The following is a 16,752-nucleotide window of genomic DNA, read 5'->3' as shown; positions in this document are numbered from 1 at the left end:
AAAACAACCCAACACACACACACACTTTAACTTTTTGTCATGGTATTAATAGTTATGTAGAGTACTAATTCTAGAAAAAAGCTTCATCTAGTTTCCTGTACATCATTTTGAGTTTGAACATCAGGTAACTAGGAATTAAGTTTCAGCACTCTGGATATACATAACAAATTGTGGTCCTTTAACCTTTTTGAGATCTACTATTAGAACATTTCAAATGTTTTAAGCTTTCTAAGTGAACCATGACCATACCTTACAGTGACTTCTGAAGTCTCCAAAATGAGGACAGGGCCCCACAATGATGATTCCACTAGAACTTTGGTAATGCCACTAAACTGACAAATCACTCAAAGATCGGCTTTAGACTATAAACTGCTCAGGACAATTTCCAGCCTCATAGACTACTCTAGCCAGAACTTGAGATAAGCCCTGAATTTTCCCATTATAGAGACTGGACAACAATGATACAGTTAGCTCTCCCAGGACTTGCCAATTATCCCAATTTTTGTGGCAGGGTCCACTAAAGATGCCATTTCCCCCAAACAGCAGGAAGCAATTTAAAGGATATGAGGCCCACATTCCCAAAAGGTAGGGTGGGCGGGTTTTGGTTATTCAGTGGGTTATGGACATTTGTCATTATTTAGAGGGTTTGATTATAAGCTGTTATTGGTCATGGTGAGGAAAAAAGCTGAACAAAGGAGATTAGATTAAGGGATTTTGTTCTAAAAAGAAAAATGGGAAGAGGGAGATGGTGCAAGCCTTTAATCCCAGCACTTAGGAAGTAAAGGCAGGGGGAATCTCTTTGAGCTTGAGGCCCACCTGGTCTACAGAGCGAGTTCCAGGATAGGTTCCAAAGTTGCACAGAGAAACCCTGTCTCAAAAATAAAAAAAAAAAAAAAAAGGGAAAAGAAAAAAGGGGAGATAAGAGAAATAGGATAAAAGGGTAGATTGTTGAATCAACTTTTAAATCAAAAAGGAAACTACTAGTCTTAAATATTTCACATTGACATGAATTTTTGTATTTTGATACAAATTTGAGGTTATTTTTCTTATACTCTATATATAATGTTTCTACTCTGCTTTAAGATAATTTTGCATATTGATATAAATTTAAGATTATTTTTGTTAGAATATACTGTACACGTTTCTACTCTTGTTCAATGTACCTATACAGCTCATTTATCAGTGTAATGCAAATTTCTAGTCCTTGAAAGTTATTGTTACAAATTATTTAGGATAATAAAGAAATGCAGGTTAGTAGCTAGTCACCAAACATATAGTCAAGTTAGATATGTTTTCTAGCTTAAACAGAGATATATTTTAGATAGACAGGTAGTCTTCAAACACTTCAGAGGTCTACAGAATATGGCATTAAAAATGTTTTAATAACATAGGTTCTTTTCCTTTTTTAATGAGAATGAGACATGTCTGCTCCTAGCAGTACTAATCTACTTCAGAGAAGATGATGGGCATCAAAGAGACTCTATATGGAGTTGACTTTCTTTGTAGCAAAAGTTAACCACTGGGCAAGATACTGCCCTTGCCTTGATTGACGACAGTAAACTGTCCAAACTGAACAAGCAGGACACAAAAGAAAATGATTGCTGAACTTTGCCAAGACAAGGTAAGAAAGTCCTTCAAAAATCCTGCTTCACAGAAAAATCTGTCGGATATTCTAGGTCTGTAAACTGAAGATGGATGCCCCAATGCTACAGAGGAACTCTGGATGACAGTCCAGGCAGTCAGCTGTTTCTGTCATTACTCACACTTTTTGGAAGTCACTGCCTGCACATTCTGCTTACTCAGTTAATATTATTTCCTTTTTGGATCTCTGAGGGAGCTGAAGACTAGATAATTATAGTTCTCCTTATTTACCTGATACAGAAAGCAAGTTATGATAGAAAGTAAATTAGGTACAAGATTTAGGACTCACCTAAGATAGAATAGCTATGGAATATTATCTCTGAATTTGTCAAACGCAAATGGACTGGGCATTGTTGATGTATTTATTGCCTATATTTAGTTACTGTACTTACTGTATATAGTTTTTCTCATATTAGTTATAGCCTTCTTTTTTATTTTAGATAAAAAGGAAAAGTGTAATGGCATTTCATTTTTTTTTTTTTTTTAAAGCTTGCCTTAGGATCAGAAAAGTAAAACAGCCACACTTGCCAACCTTACAGACCAGGCAGCAATGACACACATCTTTAATCCCAGAAACCATGCAGTAGTGGTGTATGCCCATAATCCCAATATTAGAGAAGATTTTAAGATGGGAAGAGACAGTTCTCAATCTGTCTCATTCTGAGATTTCCCGGAGGCAGGATAACCATTTTCAGGTTGAGTTAAGAGCCAGTGGTTGACTGCTTTGCTTTTCTGGTCTTCAAGTTGAACCCTAATATCTGTCTCTGAGTTTTTATTAATCACTATGTACTTCACTACATAGTTATAATTTTCCTTGTTACTAGACTCAGAAAAGAAACTCACAAAAGAGGTATAAAATATATAAGGTTGAGAGACATAAAAGGATAGTTTGGGGTTGGTAAAGCAAGTTAGGATAAAAAGTATATTAGGTACAACACTTTGGACTCACCAAGATAGGATAGATAATGGAGTATTTTCTCTGAATTTGTCAAATGCTATGGACTAGACATTATTAATGTAATTATTCCATGTATATAATTGTATATAGTTATTGTATATAGTTTTTCAGTGTTAGTTAAAACCTTCGCTTTTTATTTAGACAAAAATGGGAAAATGTTGTGATATTTTGTTTGTGTTCTGACAAATAAAGCTTGCTTTGAGTCAGAGGGCGGAGCTAGTCACTATTTAACCACAGAGGTCTAGAGGACTATACAGAGAGGAGACAGGAGGTGATAAGGTGGGGTATAGAGGGAATCAAGGTCTTTTTGGACAGAGGAACAGTAAGGGTAGGAAGCAACTGGCTGCTGCTCCCCTGCTTCTCTGATCTTTCAGATTTTTACTCTGATATTTGACTCCTGGTTTTTATTGATAAGACTAATTAGATATACACACCAGAAAGCTGAAAGAGAGAAAAAAATACAAGTTATATATAAAAGAAAAACATCAGAATAATAGCTAACTTCCCAACAGAAACTTTGAAAGCCAGATGAGCCTGGAGAAATGCACTCAAAAGTTCTAAAAAGTCCATGACATAAATTACTGTACCCGGCAAAACAATCTGCCATGGCTGAAGAAGAGACCAAAAATATTTATGTTCAAAGGTTGGAGAGATTGCTCGGTGGTTAAGAACACTGACTGCTCTTCCTAAGGACCTGGGTTCAAGTCCCAACAGTCACATGGCAACTCACTACTGTCTGTAATTCCAAGGTCTGACAACCTTATAAACATACATGCAGCCAAAATGCCAATACAAATAAAATAAATAAATTATTTTTTAAAACTTACTATATGGTCTTGATTGGACAAGTCATACTTCAATGCAAATGACTTCACTCTTCCTACATATATTGTATTGTAAAATTTGATAAGATCACCTCTTTCCTCTTTCACTGGTTCACTGAAACAGTTGGGTGTCTTTGTGGCATCTTCTATGTCTGTTAAGAAGAATTTATTATTGTGATAGGTATGCCATAATATTATATTAGCGACTTGGATTACATTCCTTCTAACAAAATTAAAAAAAAAATACAAATCCTTGTAAAAAGCAATTAATAGTTTTAGAAAAATCTATCTGCACACTTTACAAATGAAACAGGGAGTGTAGTGGCACATGCCTGTAATCCCAGCAACTGGAATGCTGAAGTCGGAGAATCAAGAGTCCAAGGTAGCCTGGGATATATTCTGAGACATTGTTAATAAAAAAATCTAATTAGAATGTAGAAAATGCAATTGTGTGGTCTGAATGTGCACTCTTTTCTCTAGTAGAAGTTCAGAAAACACATTTCATAAGAGCAGCTTTTGAGCTCAGTGTCCCTGCTGGCCTTTATTAAAGGGGAACCAGATCTGATTAGGTCTTAAACTACTCTTCAAATGTGTGGCAGTAAAAAAAAAAAAAAAAAAAAATCCTGAACCTTGGAGTACAAGAAGGCCTGTAGATGCTTATACTGGTTGTCTGAAGAAGGTAGAATGACTCTAAAAAGGCAAGGCATAAATTCATAGGTTAAGAAAGAAGCAAAATGAGCCAGATATGGTAGCACACACCTTTCATGGCAGCACATAAGAGTTTCAGGCCAGTTAGGGTTACATAGTGAGACCCTGGCTCAAAAAATGAAAGAAAATCAAGATGAATTGTTTGAGTTTATCTTTTTTTGCAAATGCAAAGCAAGTAAGTAGTAGTGTTTGTTTGTTTTTGAGACAGTCTTATTCCTTAGTAGAAGATAACCTCAAACTTGCAGCTATCTTCCTGCCTCAGCTTCCACAGTGTTGAATTTAGGCATGAGCTACCACAACTGGCCACATATTATAGGGCTTTTGTTTTTTCTTGCATAATAGGAACTCTTAAGTTTGCCCAAGGTGACTTCCTGATTGTTTCCTGTTTGCTGGTGTCACTCTGGAATAGATTCTTATCTCAGGCAGAGCTTTAGTTTACTCATTGTAAACTACTTGTATAGGAATCACCCCTCCCTCTCACCCCCTCTCTCTTTCTTTCTCTTTGTCTCCCCACTCCACTACCCACAAACAGGGTTTTTCTGTGTAACAGCCCTGGCTGCTCTAGAACCAGCTCTGCAGACCAGACTGGCCTCAAGCTCATAGAGATTCACTGGCCTCTGCCTCCCAAGTGTTGGGAGTAAGGTGTGCATCACCATGCCTGGCCTTTTTCTTTACAGTAGTGAAGAATCCAATGCCAATTAAAAGAAATTCAGCATATCAAAATGAGCTATTTTCAGCAAGGCTGAAACATGCCTTCATCTTAGGAAACCAGAAAACTGAAACAGTTCAGGGCTATGCAACCCCTGGGAACCTCCAAAGGGGTCTCAGACCCAATTTGGATGTCATCTCCCATAGCAAAGTGCTAAGGGTTAAAGCCAGGGCCTGCTCATTCTGGTAAAGTGCTCTTCTGACCTCCATGGGCACCTGTACACATATATAAAAGTTCTTTAAAAAAAAAAAACAACTTTAAAACCAAATAGACAGAGGCTAGAGAGATAGCTCAATGGTTAAAAGCACTTCTTGCTCTTGCAGAGGACCTGGGTTTAGTTTCCAGCACCCACATGGTGGCTCACAGTCCACCCAGTTCCAGGGGATCTGATACCCTTTTCTGACCTCCAAGGGCACTACATGTAAGTGGTACATAGATGTGCAGCATCTATACATATTTAAAAAGTTAAAAACAAGACAAAACAAAAACCCCAAGGTTACACTCATTAAAATAGAACAAAATAAACAAATTGCCTACTGGCTCTGCCGTTGGAGATGCTCCTTTTGCCACACAGTACCCTGCACAACTTCAGACTCTTGCAGAATCTTCCCCATCAACAAAAGGCCTTTACCAGAAATGATCCCTCAACCTTGAGCTTTTCAACTTTTAGAAGTTATGATATAAATTTCTGTTTTTTTCTTAACTATACAGTCTCAGGTGTCTTGTTATAGTAACAGAAAATAAATGCAGAAACTTGGTAATATCTGTTATAGGTCAATCTTATCACATGAATCAACTGCACTTATTTAATGATTTCATTAAATTATAAATTTCAGTGTTATAGGAAAACATATGAATATTTTAGCTTGGATCTTTGGTTTGAATTTTTTCCAAGGATTTAAAGTGCAAGTGGAAAAGAAGAAGAAAAACCGTCCCACGGTTATGAGAAGACACACAGTTCTACATTCCAGGATGATATAGCAACATTTGAGGAAAGAACATAAGGGGAGCAGTACTGTGTCTCATGGGGACTGTTTGGGGAACGTTAGGGAAATCTACGTCCAGCTTAAGGGACTGTTCAATGAATGCAGCTGGTGCATCTGTACAGACTGCCATTAGTCTTTAGATTGAGAAGACAGGCTGTAATTCCTGCTGTTTAAAGACGTAGAAGGCAGGGCCAGTGAGGTGGCTGCTGGACAGCTGTGTGGGTCTGCAAGAACAGTCTGCACTACTCTTTTTTACTTTTTTTTTTTTTTTTTTGGCTTTCTGAGACAAGGTTTCTCTGTGTAGCTTTGGAGCCTGTCCTCAACTAGCTCTTGTAGACCAGGCTGGCCTTGAATTCACAGAGATCCATCTACCTCTGCCTCCCGAGTGCTGGGAATGAAGGCGTGCACCACCACCGCCTGCTCAGTTTGCACTCTTGACCACTAAGTCATCTCTCCAGTCCCTGGATATGCTTTTTCAAAGGTAATTTCTGGGGTACAGCTGTAACTCAGTTAGTGGAGTGTTTGTCTAGCATATGCCAAGTCCTGGATTCAATTCTCAGCACCCCATAAACTGCATGGTGCCACAAACATTTAAACCCAGTGCTCAGGAGATGGAAGAATCAGAATTGCAAGGTCATCCTCTGATCCACAAGAAGTGTGAGATCAACCTGGGCTAGCACTCTTGTCTCAAAAAACAAAAGCAAACAAAGTCCACAAAATAGGTAAGGAATCCAGGGTCTTTTGCTGTTCCTCCTGGTTTATACTTTTATGTATTTCGCACTACCTCAGGAATAATATGCTTAAGTAAAAAGAAGTAAATGTGGCCTATAAATCTTGAATAGTCAAATTCTGAAAGATTATTAAATGGTTTACACCTGAAATGTCTCCCATAGGCTCACAGTTAAAACCTTGACTCCCAGCAGGTGGCATTATTTTGGGAGGCAGTAACAATTTTAGGAGACCTAGTTAAAGGAGAAAAGTCCTGGGGGGGGGTGGGCCTTTAGTTATAGTCAGTCCCAAGGCCCTCCCATTTCCTTTCTGCTGTTACCCACTGTGATGTTTGTCTCCTGACAACCCAGAAATAATGAAGTCAGTTGACCATGGAACAATAACTCTGAACCCATCTTGTCTTTCTTTCCTTCTTTTAAATGGTTTCTCTCAGGTATGTTGCTGCCACAAAAAGTTAGCACAATGGGACTGTTGACTGAGACTGTCAAAGTTTAAATCCTGGTACACCGTCTTTGTTAACCCTTCCTGCTGCTGTGAGACAATATTCTGAAAGCACTTAAGGAGAATGGCTTTGTTTTTCTACATGGTCAAGGGTATAGTCCATCACAACAGGAAGTTCAGGCAGCAGGTCACGCTGCACCCACAATCAGATACAGAGAATGATGGGTGTACACACTCAGCTTCCTCATGCAGTTTAGGACCCCACCTCAGGAAACTGTGCTGCTGCTTTTCTTTGCCCACTTCAATGAATCTCCTTATGACAATCCCTCATAATCATGTCTGGCGGCTTACTAGGTGATTCCAGATCTTGTCGAGTTGACAATCAACACTAACCAACCCAACACTATAGTGATACAGTGTTGTGCAATTTAAAAATTGTCTTTAGGTCTGAGAGTGCAGTGCAATGGTAGAGTGCTTGCCTAACATGCTTAAGACTTTGGTTTAATCTCCAGAAATGTGAGAAAATAAACGGGATGTGGGGGTTGGAGAGATAGACCAGTTAAAGGCATGTACTTTCACTGCTTGCAGAAGACAGTTTGGTTCCCAGCATCCACATTAGACAGATTATAAATGCCTGTAACACCATTTTAGGGAATCCCAACACCTTCTTCTGGCCTCCACAGGTACCTACAATCAGTCAGTCAGTCTCTCTCTCTCTTTCTCTGACACACATGCAAATAAACAAATCTTTAAAAACAGTGAGAGAGCATTGCTCATTTCTCCTACATTATGAGTCCACGTCTGACACGTACTATACTGCAGTCAAAGATTTATTAGGTATAGCATATTAAGTTGGATAGCTTACCACCATCTGTCATTTCACAATCACCACTGTATGTCACAACTTCTCTTGGAATACTTTTCAAGAGAACACTCCTATACACCTACAAGCCAGAGGGGGAAGGATCATTCAGTCACAAAGAGATACAATTTAAAATCCAAACAATAGTAAAATAAAGTCAGCTAAATAATTCTCAGATGGGTTGTTACTATCAGGAGTTAAAATTGGCCGGGCAGTGGTGGTGCATGCCTTTAATCTCAGCACTTGGGAGGCAGAGGTAGGCTGATCTCTATGAGTTCAAGGGCAGCCTGGTCTACAGAGCAAGTTTCAGGACAGCCAAGGCTACACAGAGAAACCCTGTCTTGAAATAACAAAACAAAACAAATAAACAAGGAAGGAAGGAAGGAAGACAGATTATTACTAGTCAAGTGTGGTGGTGCACACTTTTAATCCCAGCACTCAGGAGGCAAAGACAGGAGGATCTTGGTGAATGTGAGTCCAACCTGGTCCATATAGTTAGTTCCTGGCCAGCTAGAGCTACATGAGACTGTCTCAAAAAACCAAAACAAAATAAAACCCAACAAAAAAATAATGAATTATTATTATTATTATATAATATATATATATATATATATATATATATATATATATATATATATATCTTTTGCTAGGTTTTCTAGTGAAAAATGTCTCCTCCTAAAATGAACAGCAGTTACCCCAGGATTTGTGAGAATATATGCATGATATGGATGAATAAGAAAGAGTCAGATTTCCTGGCTTCGATTTACACGATCCTTTAACAAAAGTATTTCTTGCAATTACTGGCATCCACTAACCAGAATATCCAAACTATAGTAAAACTATCACACAACTACTTCTTATGACTGGTCAGCAAGGAAATGGCACAAAAATCTATTTTTGGACAGTAGGAAAAATAATGTAACTCACATGACTATTAGCTTGGGGCTGATTCCTATAACTTTTCATTATTTCTTGAAAAGTTCTTTCTTCTTTTGTTACCTAGGGAAAATAAAAATTACAAATATCAATTGCTATTGAAAGAAAAATGGCTCTGAACAAAAACTTCAATTATAGCTTGTTGTTGAGAGCAGTCTTGCAGAAAGCCATTAACCCCAGGCCAATCCATGACTAAAAACCACATACATTTATGATTTTTGCTACCTTTAAAGTTCAGGCTTTGTGGCCTGTGGGGACACAGTTACCAGTTTCATTAATCAAAAAGCACTAGAACTAGTATGATAGAACTATATTGAAAATGAATTTTTACAAAAAACAGCAGAAGAAAACACAGACCTGCTAACCCCCTTGCAGTCTCTGGCTTTATTACTTTTAAGTACTTTTTAAAAAGGAAATTAACTGCCTACTATTGGACAGAAATGAAAGAACTGTGTAGCTTTTGTGGAATTAGATTTGAAGGTTTTAAGACAGTTTGCAAGGGGTTCTAATACTTAGAAGTCACAGAAGGTCTAAGGAAAGGAAACAGATCAGTGACCCAAAGAGGAATCCATTCAGTTATCTGCTATCACAACATCGGCTTCAATTAATCCTTCCCTAATCCATTCACTGTCCATTAGCACTGAACCCATTTTCTATAATGATGACTTAGAAGTGGAAAAGCCTCAATTCTGACAGATTTCTGGAAAAACACAAATGATTTTAGTTAAAGGCATTTATCAACACTTTGTACAGAGATTTTTTTAAAATTTTATATGTATGTGTGTTTTGCCTGTGTGAATGTCTATGTTCCAAATGCATGTCTGGGGACCAAGGAAGCCAGAAGAAGATATGAGATCCCCTAGAACTAGAGTTACAGGAGGTTGTAAACAGCCATGTGGGTGCTGAAAATTGAATCCAGGTTATTCTGAAGAGCAAGCAGTACTCAGATCCACTGAGCCATTTTTCTAGCTCCTATATATCAATTTTAAAGAGGTACTAGACAGGAAGGTCACAAGAGTTTGAAAACATACCCTTTGCCTCAAACGCTTAAAAATCCAGTCTTAAAATTATATACATTGGATAAAATTGCTAGTTTGGCCAATATATTGTCAAAATAGAAGTTATAAATAAATATTTCTCATATATGTCCAACTTTTAAGAAATAAGCAAGATAGGTTATTTTGTGACCTAAAACATGGTGTAGCAACTAAAAGCAAAAACTATTTGCAAAGCTGCATGATGTAAATCAAAGAAAGGCAATATAGAACAGAGGCATCCTACACCAGATCATGAATGAAGAGGACCTGTGTTGTCACTTACTGGGTAATTTTAGCCAAATGACTTTCAGTTCTGGGCTTTACTCATCTAAATGTAATGCTCACTTTCCTTTTAAGTTTTATATCAGAGATGTCACAGGCAGAGGGGGAAATGTGCTAGTCACAGTTCCCAATTTCTTTAAACCAGTGTATTCTTTTTTAAAGACTTAGAATTTCATTTGTGATAATGATGGTGTGTATGCGAACTCAGGAGCACATCTGACACATGTGTAAAGATCAGAGAGCAATGTTCAGAAGTCAGTTTTCCCTTTCTCCCCTTCCATTGTGGGTACCAGAAATCAAATTCAGGCTATCAGGCTTATGTGGCAAGCACCTTTATCCACTGTGTTATCTCACTGGTCCAAAGCAAACTATAGTCTTATTAAGTGGAAAAACTGATTATTATGAAACTTATAAGACAGTCCAGACAATGTAGTAGCTTGATATTATTTAATTATGGTAAGCAATATTGTTTGTAGCAAAAAAGGAAAAACTAAGGATCAAATTCAACAACTTTTTATAGATGCTTCAAGTTAAGGCAACTAGGGCAAAGACCTTCTCCCATCCTATACATACTTTCGCCATGATGTAAAAGGCACACAGAAGGAGCTGATCCAAATGCCGATCTTTCATTAAATCAGGGCAGTGAACTAAAGTGAATTCAAAACATGTCCAAATCTTCCTTCGTAACTCATTAGAAACATCAAGTTTTAAACATAAATCACGTAAGCGCACACTTGCCAAATGATAGACCTAAGATAGAAGAAAACACATTATTATAAAACAAATCATTTCTCAAGTTTTTATGTCTTACCATGAATATGGGCTTATAGGCCAAGGTTAAAAAAACAGGCAGGCTGTTAATTACCAAATCATCTAAATTTCCTGTTTTATAGCATTAGTTCGCTGCTGAATAGAGTATAGACGAAAGCAAAATTCTCAAAAAAGATCATGCCTATTACTCTAAATGCCACCATGTAAAGTAACAAAAAGTAAAGATATGGTTTACCTGCATCATAATTATTATGACTTCCAACTTTTTCAAGTGTTCAGAGCCCCTGTGTGTTCTCTTTGGGTTGAAGTAAAATTGCTGGAAGGTTTAATATGCCAGGTAGTAAAGATCTGAACTTTCCTGAGCCTGAAAATAACTCAGGAAGCAAAACTACTAAAAACAAAACAAAACAAAAACAAGTCTCCTGGGGTTAGAGAGATGGCTCCATGGTTTAGTGTGCCTGGTGCCTGAGGCGGCCACAAAAGAGTGCCAGAGTCCCTGGAATTGTAGTTAGCCTGTTGTGAGCCAGTACCTGGGTGGTGGGAATTGAACCTGGGTCTTCTGGTAGAGCAGCCAGTTCTCTTAACTACTGAGCCATTTCGCCATCCCCTAAGTAAACATATTTTTAAAATAAGGTAGGGAGTGATTGAGGAAGACATCCAACATTAATCTCTGGCTTCCATGCATATGCATATATACATATTGAAAAGAAAAAAAACTGGTCAAAATTAGGAATTTTTATGCATCAAAGAATATAATCAAAGAAAAAAACAACTCCTGTGGAAGAAAAAATATCTGAAAAATCACGAATCTGATAAAAAAATATCCAGAAAGGACTCCTGTAATAATCATAAAAATCCAATGAAAGGTAGAACAGACATTATGTAAAGATATACAGAATGACAATAAATTACTTAATATTAGTAAGCACAGAGATTCCAAAATCCAAGTCAGAGATAGCTCAGTGGTTAAGATCACTGACTATTCTTCCAAAGGACTGGAGTTCAAATCCCAACAGCCACATGGCAGTCAATAACAACCAGGGTTATAACTCCATTAACAAAGGATCTGATCCCTTTTCTGGCCTCTGGGGGCACTGCACAAGTATGGTACACAGATATACATGCAGGCAAAAGACCTACATACATAAAAACAATTTAAATGTAAAATAAAAATGAATATACAATGCCCTGGTTCAATACTCAGTACCCCAGTCCACAAAAAAGGAAATAAACATCCAAACTATGATGAATTATTACTCAACAGTCATGTCTCTTATTTATAAAAAGAAAACGGTGAGTTCCACTGCTTCTCTTCTGTGAGGACTGATGCTTCTATTACTGACCATGCAGATCTTCATGAAAACTGGAGGTTAAGTCCAGTGACACCACTGAGAAAGTAAAACAGCAAGATGAACCAAGTTTTTCACTACAATATCTAAAAAGAGACCTTTTTTTGTTCCTGTTCCTGGGTTTAAGGGGCGGTGTCTTAGTTTCCCCTTTCTTTTAAGCTTTTAACATGTTTCATTGCACTTTCAATAAAGTTCATGTATTTCTCACTACTAAAAAAAAAACCAAAAACCAAAAACCAAAAAAAACCCCCGTGTTTATAAAGAGACCACGTACATTGGTACTAAGACTGTAAAGTGGTGTAGTCATTGCAGAAAACAGAATGGCAGTTGTCTAAACAAATATTGAGGGCTGGAGACATACAATAGCTCAAGTCACTAAAGTGCTTGCAGTACTAGCATGAGAATTTGGGTTCAGTGCACAGATTAACTTTTTTTTTTAAAACAAACAAACAAGGGCTGGAGAGATGGCTCAGTGGTTAAGAGCATTGCCTGCTCTTCCAAAGGTCCTGAGTTCAATTCCTGGCAACCACATGGTGGCTCACAACCATCTGTAATGAGGTCTGGTGCCGTCTTCTGGCTTGCAGACATACACACAGACAGAATATTGTATACATAATAAATAAATAAATATTTAAAACAAACAAACAAACAAACAAAGTATGGTGGTAAGTATTTGTAATTCCAGTGTTAGGGAGGTAGAGTCAATGGGAATCCCTGAGACTTGCTTACCAGCCAGCCTAGCTTTCCTGGGAATTCCAGATCAGTGAGAGGCTCTCAAAAAAAAAGTGAATGGCACATAGGCTAAGGTTGTCCTCTGGCCCATGGCTCCTGACACATTAAATACTGAATTACTATCCCACTTCTAGACTCGAACTGAAAGCAGAGACTCAATGCCAATGTTTATAGAAGCACTACTGATACTAGCAAAAAGCAGTAATGACCCAAACATCCACCAACAGATGAGTAGATAAACAAACTGTGGCATATATACACAGAACTGTTGTTATTCATTCCGTTTAAAAACAGAAATTCCCGGGCTGGAGAGATGGCTCAGAGGTTAAGAGCATTGCCTGCTCTTCCAAAGGTCCTGAGTTCAATTCCCAGCAACCACATGGTGGCTCACAACCATCTGTAATGGGGTCTGGTGCCCTCTTCTGGTCTGCAGGCATACACACAGACAGAATATTGTATACATAATAAATAAATAAATAAATAAATAAGTATTTAAAAAAAAACAAACAGAAATTCCCACATATGCTGTCACACAGATGAATGCTGGAGGTGCGCTCAGTGAAATAAGCCAATCAACAAAGACAAACCATTGTGTGACTTCACTAAATAGGACACCTTTCAAATAGGTAGTCAGATTCAGAGACAAAAAAACAGAACGGTGAGTGCCCAAGAGCAGGAAGAAACAGTGGTTTCCTCTTTGATGAGTAAAGAGTTTCAGACAGGGAAGATGAAAAGTTCTAGAGATGGACAGTGGCAAAGGCTGTATAATGTGAGTGTATCTAACACCAAACTGTATACCTAAAAATTAAAGCAACAAATTCTAGGTTATGCGTGTGTGTGTGTGTGTGTGTGTGTGTGTGTATTTTAAAGGAGTTAAGAGGCCAACACTGCTCTGTATTCAATTTTTCTTGAGGCTATACGAACACATACCTTTCTATAAAATAGTGCTAAGGATCCAGTTCTCTTTGGTTTGCTTATTCCAGTCAGATGAGCGTCTTGGACTTTAGTCAGATGGGTCTGTTTTGGAGAAGCACCAATTAATGACTGGGCAGTTAGTGATACAGGGCTCTCAGCTTTGGACTCCTGAGTTGTATTCATGGAAATAGGAACCAGTGTGATCTCTCCAGCATCATTGGCAACACCTGAATGCACAAGCAAGAGTTCTCAGTTTGAGATATAAGCTGAATGTTCCCAGTAGTAAAGCTGTCACTTTATATATACATATGTATGTCTGTGTATAAAAAGGCACAGGGATATGTTAGAAAAGAAGGCAGCATATGCTACAGTTATATGCTGTAACATAGTAACTACATGCTGGAAATGAAGTTTTGTTTTTCTCTTTCTGAAACAAGATCATGTTTCATTTTGCTATTTTTATACTTAATTTTATTTAAAGAAACAAATTTGAGTAGGAGGGTTGATGTCTTATGCCTATAATCTCTATACTTGCAAGTCTAAGGCAGGAGGATTGCTGAGAACTTGAGGCTAGCCCATGCTACACGATGAGTACAGAGGCCCTGTCTCAAAAAAGATAGACAACCAAAAACCCCTTTGCCCTTTAGTTTATATGTACCTATGATGTTTTTATATAACAATTAAAACTTTTAAAAACATCAATTATTTATTTTGTTTATGGAGAGGAGTGTGAATATATGCCATGATGTGTGTGGAATTAGAGGACAATCTGTAGCAGTCACTCTCTCCTTCTGCCATGTGGGTTCTGGGGGCTGAACTTGGGTTGTCAGGCTTGTAGGAAAGATCCTTCAGTTGATGAGCCATCTTACTGGTCCTACTTTAATATTTTAAAAAGTAAATTTTACTCTTTTGTGCACTTAAGGTGCCTTTAATTAAAAATAAAAATCTCCCCATGTACATTAATTTATAAAGCTCAGATAATAAAGTAAATTCTAACAAAAAGGGTTATAAATTTATAAAATGTGAAAATTTGAAAAATAGTATATAGATTCAAAACAAAAGAAGAAGTGGAGGACTGAATACTTTTAGGCAGTAAGACTATTGTGTATGCTACTATGAAGGCAGACACATGTCATTATATATTATCAAAATGCGGTGAATCTTTTTTATTTATTTATTTATTTATTTATTTATTTATTTATTTTATTATGTATACAATATTCTGCCTGTGTGTATGCCTGCAGGTCAGAAGAGGGCACCAGACCCCATTACAGATGGTTGTGAGCCACCATGTGGTTGCTGGGAATTGAACTCAGGACCTTGGGAAGAGCAGGCAATGCTCTTAACCACTGAGCCATCTCTCCAGCCCCCAAGGGTGAATCTTAATGTAAGCTCTGGGCTTTGGGTGGTGATGCACCAATGTAGGCTCACTGATTCTGAGAACCATGCAGGCCTGATGTAATTTTGGTGCTTTCAGAGGCTGTGGGAGAGAGCAGGGATGATGACAGGAAATGCATGAGAAATCTCTCTTCTTCTTCTTCTCAATTCTGCAGTGAATTTTTAACTGCCCTAAAATATAGGGTCAGTTAAAGGAAAACAAAAGAATTTTGGCTTAAGAATAAAATACTGGGGCTGAAGAGATGGCTCAATAAGAGCATTTGCTGCCCCCACAGAGGAGCCAACGTACAGTTCCCAGCATTCACATGGTGGCTCACAACCACCTGTACTCTAGTTCCAGGAGCATCTGATATCCTCTTCTGGCCTCTGTGGGCATCAGGCATGCACATGGAGCATAGACAAGCATGTAGGCAAAACTCTTATGCACATAAAATAAAAATAAATCTATAAAAAAGTGTTAGATCATGTGATCCAATTTAATACATTTCTTTCCTTTTTTTCTTTTTCTTTTTTTTTTTTTGGTTTTTTGAGACAGGATTTCTCTGTAGCTTTGGAACCTGTCCTGGAACTAGCTCTTGTAGACCAGGCTGACCTCGAACTCACAGAGATCCGCCTGCCTCTGCCTCCTGAGGGCAGGGATTAAAGTGGGGCATGTGCCACCACCACCCGGCCCTAATACATTTCTTAAATTTTTACCTAACTCAAAAGTATAAAGTAGAGATGAAGATGTTACCGTGCAAAGGAACTGTAACCTTCTGTCCTACTGTCCCTGTTACTGTGGTTGTGGCCATTGTCAGCAGAGCTTGACCAGGGGAAATTGATAAGCTTTCAGCAGTCATACTTGAAGGAGCAATTTTCAGTTTTGTTCCTTCTGCCACAATCTTATCCACAAACATCTCCTTTGGTGGGTCATCTCCAAAAAGTCTCCTCTTAGCACTTCCTGCAGCAGGAGAGCTGTAGCGTTCATGGACAGAAATCGGAGAGAGCGGTTGCATATCTAACAAAGAGGAAAAGAAAAGAGTTTAAAATCAGGTTTACTTATTCCTATGCTAAACATTTGAGATCCAGAAGTAAATAACATGGTTTCCATGTTCATTTCCATTTCCATATCAAGTCCAGAGGAAGAGAGAGACATAAGTCATTAGAGTAGAGCGTGAGGGTTACGGCAGCTCATCTTTCTGGATTCTTGAAGCTCTGTGCATACCAATAGAGCAACAAATTAAGAATAAAGGAGAAGCAGAGAGGTAGAATAATATGACCACTAATTTAAGAATTAGCTTCTATCTCCCAACATTGCCTACTAAATAGCACCAAAGAAAAAGATAGGCACAAGCAAAGCTCAGTTTGAGGTCATAGTTTTGTCATTCCCCACACTCCTAGCAGTTTAAGGCAGTGCTATGGTTTCTGAGGAAATACAGAGCATCTTTCGTAGGCCCATCAGAAAACATGAGCAAAAGTGATTCATGCAACTGCT

General features: G+C 38.0%; 1 protein-coding gene across 1 annotated transcript in view; it reads right to left on the bottom strand.

Moving 5' to 3' along the window:
• The window catches only part of Rbl1 (RB transcriptional corepressor like 1), a 59,125-nt gene that overhangs the window by 7,510 nt on the left and 34,863 nt on the right, over positions 1-16,752 (bottom strand). Inside the window, exons 15-20 of the mRNA XM_048440882.3 lie at positions 16,012-16,275; positions 13,896-14,107; positions 10,687-10,863; positions 8,786-8,857; positions 7,862-7,940; positions 3,427-3,575 (exon numbers count right to left, since the gene is read on the bottom strand). Coding sequence (XP_048296839.3) covers positions 3,427-3,575; positions 7,862-7,940; positions 8,786-8,857; positions 10,687-10,863; positions 13,896-14,107; positions 16,012-16,275 — 953 coding nt within the window. The remainder of the gene's footprint in view (positions 1-3,426; positions 3,576-7,861; positions 7,941-8,785; positions 8,858-10,686; positions 10,864-13,895; positions 14,108-16,011; positions 16,276-16,752) is intronic.

This window comes from Myodes glareolus, chromosome 10 (assembly GCF_982192425.1).
Source record: "Myodes glareolus chromosome 10, mMyoGla1.1, whole genome shotgun sequence".
NCBI classification, from domain to species: Eukaryota; Metazoa; Chordata; class Mammalia; order Rodentia; family Cricetidae; genus Myodes; species Myodes glareolus.
This window is presented reverse-complemented; position numbering and strand designations above follow the sequence as displayed.